This window comes from Poecilia mexicana, unplaced genomic scaffold (genome assembly GCF_051168715.1).
Source record: "Poecilia mexicana isolate PSO_F unplaced genomic scaffold, ASM5116871v1 scaffold_5, whole genome shotgun sequence".
Classification (NCBI taxonomy): Eukaryota; Metazoa; Chordata; class Actinopteri; order Cyprinodontiformes; family Poeciliidae; genus Poecilia; species Poecilia mexicana.
The window spans coordinates 12,715,223-12,727,906 of NW_028263374.1; the positions used below are offsets into that span (position 1 = coordinate 12,715,223).

Genomic DNA, 12,684 nt, shown 5'->3' on the forward strand with positions numbered 1-12,684 from the left:
TTTTTCAGCATCTTTTCCAGTGGTACCCACAAATGTGTCCAAGTCTGTAAATGTTTGTTGGGAAAAAAAAAGAAAAAAAGTTGAGACAACTGGACACTTATAATGTCTGAGAACAAAAAAATGCTTTTATCAAAATATAGGAAACATCATAAAAACATTTAATAGTAAGCATAAAAAAAGCAAACATAGTTTCAGCCTCTCGTAGAAATGTAACCAGAGCATTTCAACACCGTTTTTGAATTTGTTTGTAGCTGTGTGCAATAGAGTCATCAAAGCTAGTTTGGTTTCTCAGATAGAAGAAGATGAACGTCGTCGCTCCCTGAACACGTAGACAAACATGCCTGGAATAAAATATTACAGACATTTATTTATCAGCAACAACAAAATGTTAGAGAGATGAGATTTATCCAGCTTCATTATTTAAAAAAGAAAAAAAAAAAGTAAAATCCTGCCCAACACAAAGTGACGTATCTGTCTTTGGTCTTTTATTTTTATATTGTTACATATCTATGTTTATGATGTTGCTGGCTTGAGAGTTTGGCGACAACCTCTGTGGTTAATTTATTGCACCGACTCAAATTCAAGATAATAACATCAGAAACAAAGCATTTACTTTGAAATGAATAAACATTATAGGAGCTGAAAAGATCATGAAAAGTCTAATTTTGGCTGGTGCTATGCAATTAGTATGTTACAATGTGTGTGTGTGTGTGTGTGTGTGTGTGTGTGTGTGTGTGTGTGTGTGAGAAAGCAACGTTTTGATCCAACAAGAACAAATACAGCTTAATGAAAATCCTGACAACTTTAGTTTTGCCTTTTTGATTACTTTTAATCTGTTTATAAATAGTTTTTAATTTAGAAAACTTGGAATACTTTTGGTGTTGAACACAAGTCTTTCATTTGATCAGTTTTTTATTCTATTAGCAAAGAATTGTAATATTTTATTTCACTAAAACATCACCGTGTGCTTCAGGAAGACACCCGTTTACTGCTGATGCTGGATGATAAGTTTTGATCAATTAACAATCATTCCAATTAATTCATCTCTGAGATGAGGCTTTTAACTCTAAATAAATTCTTCTGTAATGTTTTCTAACTTGTAACCAGAGCCGGCCCAAGGTATAGGCAAACTCATGGGATAATTGATTCGTCTCTGATGTCAAATTTTGGATCAATTTGACCCCAAAGTTGAACACGTTTCAGTCGGACAGTCAGTGGGATCAGCTAACTACTATTAATACAAGAAGGAAACAATGCATTTTTCTCTATTTTAGACATTAAACACTAACGTAGCACGATAGTTTGCACAACATTACGTGTGGTACTGGTTTACTTAGATGCAAATTGTCAGAAGTACTAAATGACCCAAAACAGTTAATTTTCCCAATTCTGACTCGATTTCAAAATGACACATTTATCAACAATCAACCTGCTTTTAAATTCTCTCTAAAGGCTTCTGGACGTCAAATTTAAACTAAAAGCCATTTATATTTAAAATGTAGCTTCATTAGTTTATTAATTTACAGATTTAAAACATCCTAAGTTTAAGTGGGTCAGTGGTGGCTCTCCAGATAAAAGCCCAACTTTGGACCGGCTCTGCGTGCATCCAGTGTGTTCAGGGCAAACCGATGATACTCCATATTCAATTTAAAATACATCTTTTTGAGCTTCATCTATTACATTTATTTTTAATAGTTCATAAATTTAAACATGGAATGTGTGTAAATATGGAAAACTACAATATTTGGCATTATTTTAAAATGTTTGTTTCTTTTTATCCCATCTGTGCTTTTGAGCTTGAATTGTTGAAGATGGCACACACACACGCACGCACGCACGCACGCACGCACGCACGCACGCACGCACACTACCTCCTGAGTATATTTATTTTAATATCTGTTTAAATATCTTTACTTGCAATATCACAAGTTATTTCTTGACTTTATGTGGCTGGGATTTTCAGTTTTGCAGAAACTGTTACACAGAAAGGTGAGACAGAATCAACCTGAGAGCGAAGGATGACCCCTCTGAAGATTTAAAGATTTTAATGGGGGGAGGAGTCAGAAATATTCATATAGATTTATAAAAACGATGAGAGATATGTCTTGTGTTTGCATTTGTTCCTATTTGGCACCAGAGTTAAAACACCAGCTTTCCTATTGTCCTCTCTCAAATAATTTCAAGACTGAAAAACTTTTTGTGATCTTTCTGAGTTTGAGTCCCGCTCATGACTCTCTTGTCTCTCTATGACACTTTTAAATGCTTTTGTCCAATAAAGCAGAAATGAAAAGGGTTAAAAGTTCAAACTTCACACGCATCGAGTCGAATGAGAGTAAAAAATATATACCAAACAAAAGAAGAGGCAAACAGACGTAAAGGTAACATGCTCAGGAAAAGGAGGTACACAGAAAAAATAAAATAAAATAAAAATAAGTTGCATAATCTCTGAGAAGTAATTCTGAGAAGACATTCGTGGTACATGAACACCATGTAGAGCTCAGCTGCTGCAATCAACCATTTTATACAAAGCATAGCCCTTAAGAGACAGAAGTGGAGCTCCTTTTCTTCCTCCCAGCAATCCCTGCTGCTCTGTGGTGCTGAACTCAGGAACATGTTTTATTTTAGCAAAGTCACGTCGATATTTTAACGGTGCCCTCATTCATCCACTGAAATGTAGTGCTTTTTCTCTTTGTTTATTTTGCTTCCTATTCTGAACTGAAAACAGTTTCCTCGAAGTCAGTATGTACAGTTTGTCACAATGTCATTAACGAGCCTAAATCTGTGAGGTGGCGTTGCTCTGTGCGGCTCAGCGGTCTCTCAGACAGGAAGCGGCCTTCCTCTCTCACTGCGTCTTTCCCGCCACGGCCTTCTTCTGCGCCGCCTCCCCCCACGGCTCGCCGTCGCTGTCCGCCCCCCACTCCCTCTCCTCGTCCCAGTAGTCGTCCTCCTCCTCCTCCTCTTCCTCCTCGAAGGCCGACTCGTACGTGGACTTCTCCTCCTGCTTGATGGCCTGGATGGCCGGCGGAGGGGCCGAGGCGCTGTCGCTGGAGTCGCTGCTGTCTTCGAAGGCGTCCGGGTTCTCCAGCATCTCCCTGATCAGAGGCGGCATGGGGCCCGGGATCTCCGTCTTGAGGGTGATGGCCCGCTCGGCACCTGCGGGCGAGCAGAGAGGCTCAACGTCGAAACAAACTGTTCTCCTCTCAGGAAACAAGCGGACCCAAGTTTGTGCTTAGGTGCTTTGCAAATGTGCAAACTTTAATTTTAGATTAAAGATTTTTAGACATTTTACACAGAGTAAAGCTAAAAGAAGATGCTAACAAATAAAATCTGAAAAGTGTGGCATGCATTTGCATTCAGTGGGAGTGGGAATCTGAGAGGAGTTGATGGGGAAGGCGGATGGAGCTGAATGCAGAGCACTGCTTAACTTTCACATGTTAAGGAAAGACTGCAAACGATGAATTTTAGTTACTTTGCAGTGAGTGACAAAACCATGCTGACATCTTCCGCGTGCATATTAAGTGATACAACAGAGCTAAACCTTACAAAGGTGACCTATTATGTTTCCTTGAATAGGTTAGGATAGGTCTATGAAATGTACAAAATATGTTCATTACATTTTCTTTGGACAAAATTCTTATGAGATTGTCTGGTCAGTTCTGCCATTTTAAGCTCCTTTCAGAATGAGACATCTTAGGGCATCCTGTTACTTTAAATCAAAATAAGCTGCTGCTGGCCACGCCCCCAACTCAACGTTTACACTCGTACATGAAAACGCCTACAAACAGATGCGCAACTATACAACCGCACATCTTTGAAAAGCAGACATGGAGCCTCCTGCACAACCAACAAGAATGAAACAAGTGGTTTCTGGATGGTAAGTCAACTACAAAACCTTTGTCTTTTCCAGCAGCCATTGCACAGCAGTAAAACCAGTTGACCAAACGTGCTGGAACTCAGTTTGGGTTGTTAGTTGACAGGCTGGGCTTTGCTGGGGTTGCTACTTTGGCTGCTTTTAGAAGCCCAAATGCAAGTATGACAACATAAAAAAAATAAGGAGTTTTCATAATATGTCCCCTTTAAGATTACAACGGAGAGAGGAAAACTTACGTTTTGATTAACTAAAAAAAATTCTGCAAGTTCAATAATAATAATAATAAAAAGCCCTAACCTTTGGTGCTGATTCCTCGCAGGTCTGTGACTTTCATCAGCATGCGAGGGAACATGTGGGGCTTGTTCGGGCGTCTGCGGCGAGTGTAGATCTTTAGAGCCTCCAGCAGCGGCTCCTGGAGTTTGTCGACCTTCTCTGGCTCTTCCAAGTCCATGCGGTCTGGTGAGGGGCGAAGAGGAAACGATATTAGCCTCACAAAGAGCTGGCAGGAAGACATAAACAAAAACGAGACGCTTTCTAGACTCAGTGGACCGGCCGGCTCACTAAACCTTTTACCTCCACAAATGAGACAGATTGCGCTCAGGAGCCCCGTCTCTGTGTCGTCCATCTCCAGAGGCAGGAGCTGACCGGCGAAGGCAAACACCAGGTCAGTGAGCGGCCCAAAGCCGGCGTTGTGCATCTGGGTCCTGTTGAGAGTCAGGCCGTCTGAGAACGTCATCGTGTCCTGCTCTGGAGTGTAGCGGGTGCATATCCTCAGCATCTGCACGAGGAAGGAAAAACATTACAGAACACAGGGGGAAAAAAAAAAAACTATATTAGTTTTAAAAATAAAATCTAATATCTGCTTTGTCTCAACAAGTGAAGCAGCGTGATGAATGAGAAAGCCTTGGGAAGGTGGAGGGTCGGTTAAGCAGGAGAGGGCTAATACCAGGATGTCCAGGCATGCAGATTTGAGGAGGGTGATCTGGTCAGCGATGGTGAGCGTAGTGAAGCCTGGTAGTCGCTTGGCAAACTCCACAATCTTTATAATGCACTTAGTGGAAAGCTCACTGAACTTATCCCACAGGCCCAGGTCCAGCTGCACTCTGTGGTCAGCGCTGGAGTTCTGGAAGAGAGAAACAGGAACACGTTTTTTGTCTGCGCAGAGTCGGCACCGTGGCTCGTCCTTTCTGGAAAGCAGCGAGCCTCGGTGCGGACACTCCGCCGTGCGTGGCGGAAGTCAAAAACTCACCGTGGTGTATTTTCCCAGCTGGCACAGAGACGGGAATGTCTCTTGGTGAGCTTTGCTGACTTTGTTCACGAGCTCCTCCAGTTCTCCGCTGAGCTCGTAGTTCTCGGGCAGCACCACCTCCTCCTTCACATCCTTCTTCTTCTTGTTCCTGTCGTTGCGCACGGCTGAAGGTTGAAGGAAATCCGGTTACCACAGGATGTTCAGCTGTGATTTCGCAAATCTGTGATCACAACAACTCGCAGGACCAGCCCACACTTATTGGCCCTCCTGATAAAGTTTAAACTAAGTTTTCAATTAAACCTAAATCTAAGTCCACTTAAAAAGGGTAGATATAAATGAATTAACAGGAAGAGTTGTTTTCCAGCCCACAGACCTTCTTTGGACATGCCGACCTCGAAGCACTTCTGCAGCCGACAGTATTGGCAGCGGTTGCGGGTCACTTTGTTAATCTGACAGTTCTTGTCTCGATGGCAGGTGTACACCATGTTCTTCTGGATGCTCCGGCGGAAAAATCCCTAAAAAAAAAAAAAAAAAGCAGAAAAGACTCTGATTTATTTCCTTGGCCCAGGTTTCCAGAACAGACAGAAACAGGACAGCTCTCAAAATGTTTCCACTTTAGCAAACATGAAGGGAGAGCGTAATCTAATTACAGCGTCTTTCAGAGTATTGGTACCCCTTCATGTTGCAACCTCAATGTATTTTATTGAATTTTAATGTGATAGACTGACAAAAAGTCTTGCACAATTCTGAAGATGAAGTAAATGTTACAAACCTGAAACCTGCATTTTTGCTTGGCCACCCTGATTAAATACTTTGTCGAATCATCAGCAGCTTTTGGTTTACGTCTCTTCCTGCTTTTTTTTTGCCCATTCCATCTTGAAACTGGCTCAAGCATCTGTGTTTGTGGACATCAGTCCTAGTCAAATTAGATACAGGTTTGGACTTTGACTGCGCCATTCTAGCACAGGAACATGCTTTGATTTAAACTATTACATTGCAGCTTTAAATGTAAGTTTATGGCTCCTGATTTGCTGGAAAATGAACCTCCACACCATATATATATACATGCTGCGAATAAATGATCAAAGAGGTCATTTTTAAACAGCTGCAATCTGTTTTTGTTAACATTTAAATGCCTTTGGGTTCAACTATTATGGAAGAAGTAGGCTCATATCTTTCACACCGAACTTCCAGACTGTGCTGCGCGCCTGTGCAGTGGCAGTGAGTACACACCAGGGGGCAGCAGCAAACACACAGCTGCACTCTTCACACATCTGTTTGGCTCTCGGAGAGAATCAGGTTCCCACTCTGGGTTTCTTTTAAACTGACCTCAGCTGTTCAGCTTCTTCTTCTTCTTCTTCTTTTTCTTTTTTACACATGTCCTGTAAACTCTGCATGTACCTCTGGCTTCATTTACCTTGCAGCCCTCACAGGAGCTCACTCCGTAGTGATAACCAGATGACTTGTCCTGGCACACAAAGCATGGCTTGTAGACCCGCGGAGGAGGCGGAGGGGAAGGGGAGCTGGGCACCATCTCCTCTGAACTGGTGCTCTGCGTCTCCACCGCTGCAGGGCAAGAAAATAAAAAATAAAAAAAGAAAAAGAAGGGGGGGGGGAAGTCACTTATTATAAGAATGCATCTTGTTTGCATTAATCCTAAGAGTCTTTGAAATAATGATGAAAGCAAATGCAGCAGCTGATTAGGAGAGAGAGTGGTCAACAAACAACCCCCATCCTTCCTCGGGCCACCCTGTGGAGCCAGAAGGGAACAAGCTCAAAAGCAGACATTTTTAAGAGAAAAAGGAGGAGGGCGGGGGGCTCTGCTGATTGACAGGGACTTAAAAGAGACACAATTAGCTGATGGCCAGATGGGCCTGCTGATAAAAACGCTGATTGGCAGCTGAGCTTTGATTGGCTTCACCATTTATTGGAGAGCAGGAGGGGCAGTGGGACACCTCTGCTGACTTTTTGACTCGAATGTAAAAAATTTTTGCACGTGTGCGTTTGTGCGCATATGCTTTGTTTTCCTTTTCTTTTCTGCTATTTTATTTGGAAAAGCCACCCGGCCGGACCTGCCCGTCTCCCCGAAGCCCCATGTGAACAAACAGAGGTGGGATGTTTACGAGACCTCGCTGTCTCCCTCCGTCCCATCGCACTGTCTCGCTAAGGAAAATTTCACACTGTAGAACAGCATATTTTCTGGCAGAGGCCTTCCACTGCTATAGTGAAAAAGATTCAAGACAAACAATGTTTAATGGTTGCAGTAAAGTTCATCCAGCTGTGGTTTCTTGCACTTAAATGACAGCAGAGCAGAAGACCTGAGGGAAAACGGCAACGACCCGAGCATCTATTTAGAGAACAGAGTTGCGAAGAGACCAGAAAAGGATCATTTTATGCTTGACCGTTATTGGCTGAATGGAAATTAAAATACATTTTTTTTCAAGCAGCAAATAAAAACTCTCCCGTGTGCCGATGTTGTTAGTGAGGGACGGTAACTCGGCCTGCTGTTCTTAGCATCAGTGATGTACACTTTTACATGACTTGGCAGGAATTACTAAATGCGCTTCAAGAGAGGAAAGACAACTTGCGTGTTGAAGCTGAGAGTGTTATTGTAAAGTTGCTACTTAATTATTTTAAAAGCCTTTATTTTGTCATGCAGCAGCCATGTTGGAAAATGAAACAGCGAGGTGTTTTTGAAAATGTTACAATTAGAGATTGAGTCTACGACTACTGTTAAAAGCTAGCACTGCAGAGATTACTGTGCTGATCGTGCTAAAGATTGATGATAAAAGATGCTGAAGAGAGCTTCAAACGTCAACTCTTTAATCATTTTGTCTTTTCTCTTAAATATTAAAATCCAGTTTATCTGCAGAGCTGTGTAGCAGCGTCTGCTCTCCAAAATTCAAACTCCTATGTAAGTTTGGGCTGTTTTTAAGTAGCAATTGTTTTGTGTTGCTGCAAACATCTTATTGTTGAAACACGCGAATGTCAAAAGCAAAAGAGGAATCGATCAAAATGAGCATTTAAGCAGATCAGAACTTCAGAAAATCTGGGATTGGAAATGCAAACTCTCCGATCAAATGTGCCTTTCAACTTTCACCTTCAGTCACCCCAACTTCACCTCTCTGAGCCCACGCCTGCCCCCACCCCTCTGTTTCCTGGCCCTAAATTCCTCAGTGCAGGCTGGACGGGGTTTAATAGTTGCCCAGGCTCATAACCAGCCCAATAAAGGTTGTGTCTCGGATGGGAAGGGGGCCCAGGCCAGGGTGACGGCCTCTTTATTGGGATCCAGTCACCTTGGGCCGCTATTCACATCAACAGCTCCATCCTTGGTACACTTCCTAGTAAAAATAAAGAATCTGGGGGTCAAATACCCCAAAGTCACAGCCCCTCCTGTCACCTTCAATGGACAGCACAGGACTGAACCAAATGTGGCCCTCACCCCACGGCAGCAACCCCAACCTGAACCCCCGGCTCGTCATTAACAAGAGTGGTAAGGTTTCAAGCCCAGAGAGGCACAAAGGAATTATCTAATAAAAACAGAGGGGAAAAATGAAAAGAGAGAGAGAGAAAGGGAAAGCAGGAGGTGAGCCCGAGGACACAAACTTCTCAGTGGACGGGAGGTTAAATAAAACCTTGACTATTTAACTTTGACCTTGACTTCGAAGGCCACTGCTAATGATCGGCAGCCTCCTATAAACTTCATCAATGTGTGCAAGTTATTTTTTGAAAATGGACAAATCAACACCAGCCTGGCAGGAACTAACCCAATTTAACAACTCATTCCCCGTCAAACGCTGCTGGACGCCGAATACATCTGGGCTGTGAAGCGCCAGGCGGACCAAGAAGTCGGTAAGCTTTCAACACGGCTGCTGCTTTCCACAACAAACCCGCTATCTGTGAAAATAATCCCTGTAACATAGTAAGTTGTTTTCAAATTGACGGCTGGAGGTATTTTGTAAGCCTCTCACTGATTTTGACAAAGAAGAAATCTGCAAGTTTGTACATGAGTCTCCGGGATGAACGCTTCCCTCTCCGGGCTTCTTCTTCTGCAACAGGAAACCAGAACACACCGACCGGGATCACAGCTCATTAGCGGCTATTCATCTCTCTGAGACACATCTGCATAATTTACGGGTTTCTCTGTTGGTTTTTAAGTCTCAAAGAGACCTGTACAAACATTACTGTCAGGGTTAATTTATTCAAGTTAAATCCAGAATTTCCAGCTCCTCCAGCAACATTTGAATTTCTCTTGCGACCTATGAGAACACGTCATTTAATCATTTCTGCAGCATTCAAGAGTCACAGGTGGAGATCATACTGTCCCGTCTGGATTAAATGTTTACATTTTGACTCATCTGGTCTGCTCTGCAAAGCAAAAAGCTGCAAAAAAAAAAAGAGAAAGAAAAAGAATCTCCAGATTAAATACTGTATGCAGTGAAGAGCAGTGCAATGAGTTCATTTCAAGCTATGCTTTGAGATATGGGCAACACCTGGATTCTGATAAAAGATGCAGCATCCTGCACACTGAGTGGCACCGCAATAGAGATGAGGGCAATGGCTAAAAATAAATGGAGCAAAAAATATATATACACAGAAAAAAGAAAATAATACCTTTAATTCGAGTAAATTTATGCAGTGTGGGGAAAATCTTGTTTTTTCAACTAAAAAAAAAGAAGCAAATCTAACAATTCCTTTAATAACAACAAATCACACACAAGTATTTTCCCCATTCTTAATCATTTAATTTGTTTAAATGATTAAGAATCATTTAAACAAATTTAAATGCAGAACTTGTACTGTTCTGCACTTGTTTAAGTTGATCAGAGTGCCTCGTGACTGAGATCTATTGAGTTAACCACTGTTAGCTTAAACCTACAGTCAGAGCAACAGAAGCTGTGACAACGTTTGCTTTTTAGAGAAGAAACGGCATATTGGTTGTCCTCCATAGTCTCCATGCTTCCATAACAACAATTTCCAGGTGCTTTTAATAAGTAACACACACATTCAAAGAAATCAAGCCAAATTGCTCCTAACATGAAAACATGGTGGAACGACACAGGTATTAAATATTGAAGACATGAAGAAAATTAGGTGCAAAAAGGGATAGAAAGCCAAGTAACCAGCTAAAATCTGTCAGTATTTAGAAAGCATTTGCTGTTTCTATGTGAAACAGCAAATGCTTTTGAAATTATTTTAACTGTATTTTTAAATGTCTGAATGTTCCAGTAATCCCCATCAGAGTTGTAATCCAGAAGCAACAACCACCAGAACCAGATGCTGCTGATTTCTGGGCCAAAAGAATAATCAACTTAGGAGCGCACACAAAGAGCTCCAGAAACACCTGGACCCAGTAGGTACGGTTTTTCACCCTGAAAACAAAGAGTAATGCAGTCAACCACAATGGCCTCTATGTGCGTAAAACTCCACTGCTGAAGGAAAAACATGCTTGAAGGTTGTTGGAAGTTTGCTGCAGTAGATTTGCTCAAGTTCGGTCAGATCAGGTCAAAGGTGAACTCGCTGGATGGCATTTCACAGATCATGTTAGAAATCAGAATTATTCTGCCCAAAATTATTACCCCAAAACCACAGTTTGCAGGTGGGAGCATCTCGGTGTGAGCTGTCTTACAGCAGATGGTAATCTCAGACTTCGTAGAACGTCTCAGCCTTAGCCTGGTGTAAATGGTTTTATGTTTAGGGGCATCGGGCGAGTGCGGGGGAGCAGCAGCAGGTGAGATGCACTGTAACCTGATCACCGGCTTCTGTTTATATAGTAACACTGACGGTGTAAAAGTGGTCCTGTGAAATCCAGTGGGGAAAAAAAAAAAAAAAACAGCTCCTACTGAAACGGAGAAGCTGCATCTGGCGCCAGGGGAGAGCGAGTGACTGACACTGTCTGAGCGTGGTGAGAAAAGAGAGAGAGAGAGAGAGAAAGAGAGAGAGTAAGGGGGATTTTACCTGGTGTGGAGAAAGAGGGCGAGGAGCCAAGAACCGTCAGCAGCTGTCATCACCCTGAACTGAGCTCAGCCTTGAAAACAACAACAAAAAAATACCTCTCTCTTCCTAACCTACAGCTCACCCCTCACTGTGTCACTCCATCAGTCAGCACACAGAGGAGACAACGGGACTCGTGTGAATCCCCTCCATCCGCCAACTCCCACAAAGAGTTTCATACGCAACAAAACTATAAATCTCATCTGTCACGAAGCATATTTTTCTATCTAAGCCTCATTTACTCATAGCTGCAACTAAAACATGCAATAAATACCGCGCAACATTCCTTCGCTTCACTTCCACGCGTCTATCTCTTTCCTCTGCCATTTCCTCAGCGGTTGTTGTCGGATCAGCACATCCCTGTTTAGACAACAGAGGCCCCTCGGAAAGGAGACACCTTCCTTATCAGCTCACAGGACAGAGAGTCGCAGCCGAATCAAGGCATTAGTCATTTACAAAAGTCTGCAGGGGGAAACTTATTCTGAAAAATATCCCTCCAAAAAAAGCTTCCAACTTGTACTTTTCTGCACTTGTTTAAGTTGATCAGAGTGCCTCGTGACTTTTAGTCTTGCTACTTCTTTTCCTCCTTATGACATGAAACAGAGGTCCATTTCTCTTAGTCACTCTTCAAAATGACAAAGAGAGGCAAACATGTAATTCCTCAAAGCCAACCTGGCTGTGCTGATCTTCATAGCTCAGAAAATGGCAACAAGTAAAAAGCTGCAGGCCTAAAACCTTGGCTATAAGTACAGTCTGAACACAAAGTGACATTCATTGTGCCGCTATGCATCGTGGATGGATGATGATGATGAAGATGAAAATATTCCAACTTGAAGCAAACAATGGTATTTCACCAAGTATCCATAACAACCTATGGATGCTGCCTACATGAAACTGTTTTCTGTCCTACCATCACAAATATAAGCATATGGAGTTAACTGAGTGCTACTGGGTTAACTTGAACTTGAATCATTAGATGAGCCTAAAATCGAGCTTTTCAGCAACTAACACTGCAGATGTAAAACAAAAGTTGAAAAGTTCCTAATGCCCATTGTTAAGTAGGGTAGAGCGTCTGTGATGCTGTGGGACTGTTTCTCTACCAGAGGCTCTGAAGTGTTGCTATAACAGGAACATTGAGAGAAAGTGATGCTTTATAGGCACTGGTGAGAAAATCAAGACAACTGTAAATAAATTTACTCAACACTACGGCAAAACTTCATCTTTCATTGCTCTTGAGCAAGCAGGGTTTTGTGATTTCTCTGTAGTCAAACATTTCAATTGAAAGTCAAACATGAATCACTGTGTGCTGCAGACACACCTTCACATTCGCCTGGAGTTATTTGTCCATCTGGCTCCAGGGTGAGTAACAGTTCTGATATTTCAGTGTGAAAAGCCCAATGTGTCTTGGTGCTCTGACAAATATGTGAGACCAAAATACTTGACTGACACATTATGATGGCATAAAGTTTTCAGGAGTTTAGATTGTGAGAGTGCAGAACACGGAGCCCAGAGACACACAGAGGGAGCTGATCCTAAAGGTGTTCTTCTGGCCCGGCCTGAAAAGACCTGG

At 42.4% G+C, this 12,684-nt stretch overlaps 1 protein-coding gene across 3 annotated transcripts in view; it reads right to left on the reverse strand.

Moving 5' to 3' along the window:
- Positions 1–105: 105 nt before the first annotated feature.
- rargb (retinoic acid receptor, gamma b) overlaps positions 106–12,684 on the reverse strand; it is a 48,493-nt gene continuing 35,914 nt past the window's right edge. For all 3 annotated transcript variants that reach the window (XM_088005546.1, XM_088005547.1, XM_088005548.1), the window contains 7 exons: positions 6,538–6,686; positions 5,494–5,635; positions 5,121–5,284; positions 4,818–4,994; positions 4,445–4,649; positions 4,169–4,327; positions 106–3,153 (listed from right to left, as the gene is read on the reverse strand). In XM_088005546.1, the coding sequence (XP_087861672.1) occupies positions 2,843–3,153; positions 4,169–4,327; positions 4,445–4,649; positions 4,818–4,994; positions 5,121–5,284; positions 5,494–5,635; positions 6,538–6,686 (1,307 nt within the window). In that variant the 3' untranslated portion in view covers positions 106–2,842. The remainder of the gene's footprint in view (positions 3,154–4,168; positions 4,328–4,444; positions 4,650–4,817; positions 4,995–5,120; positions 5,285–5,493; positions 5,636–6,537; positions 6,687–12,684) is intronic.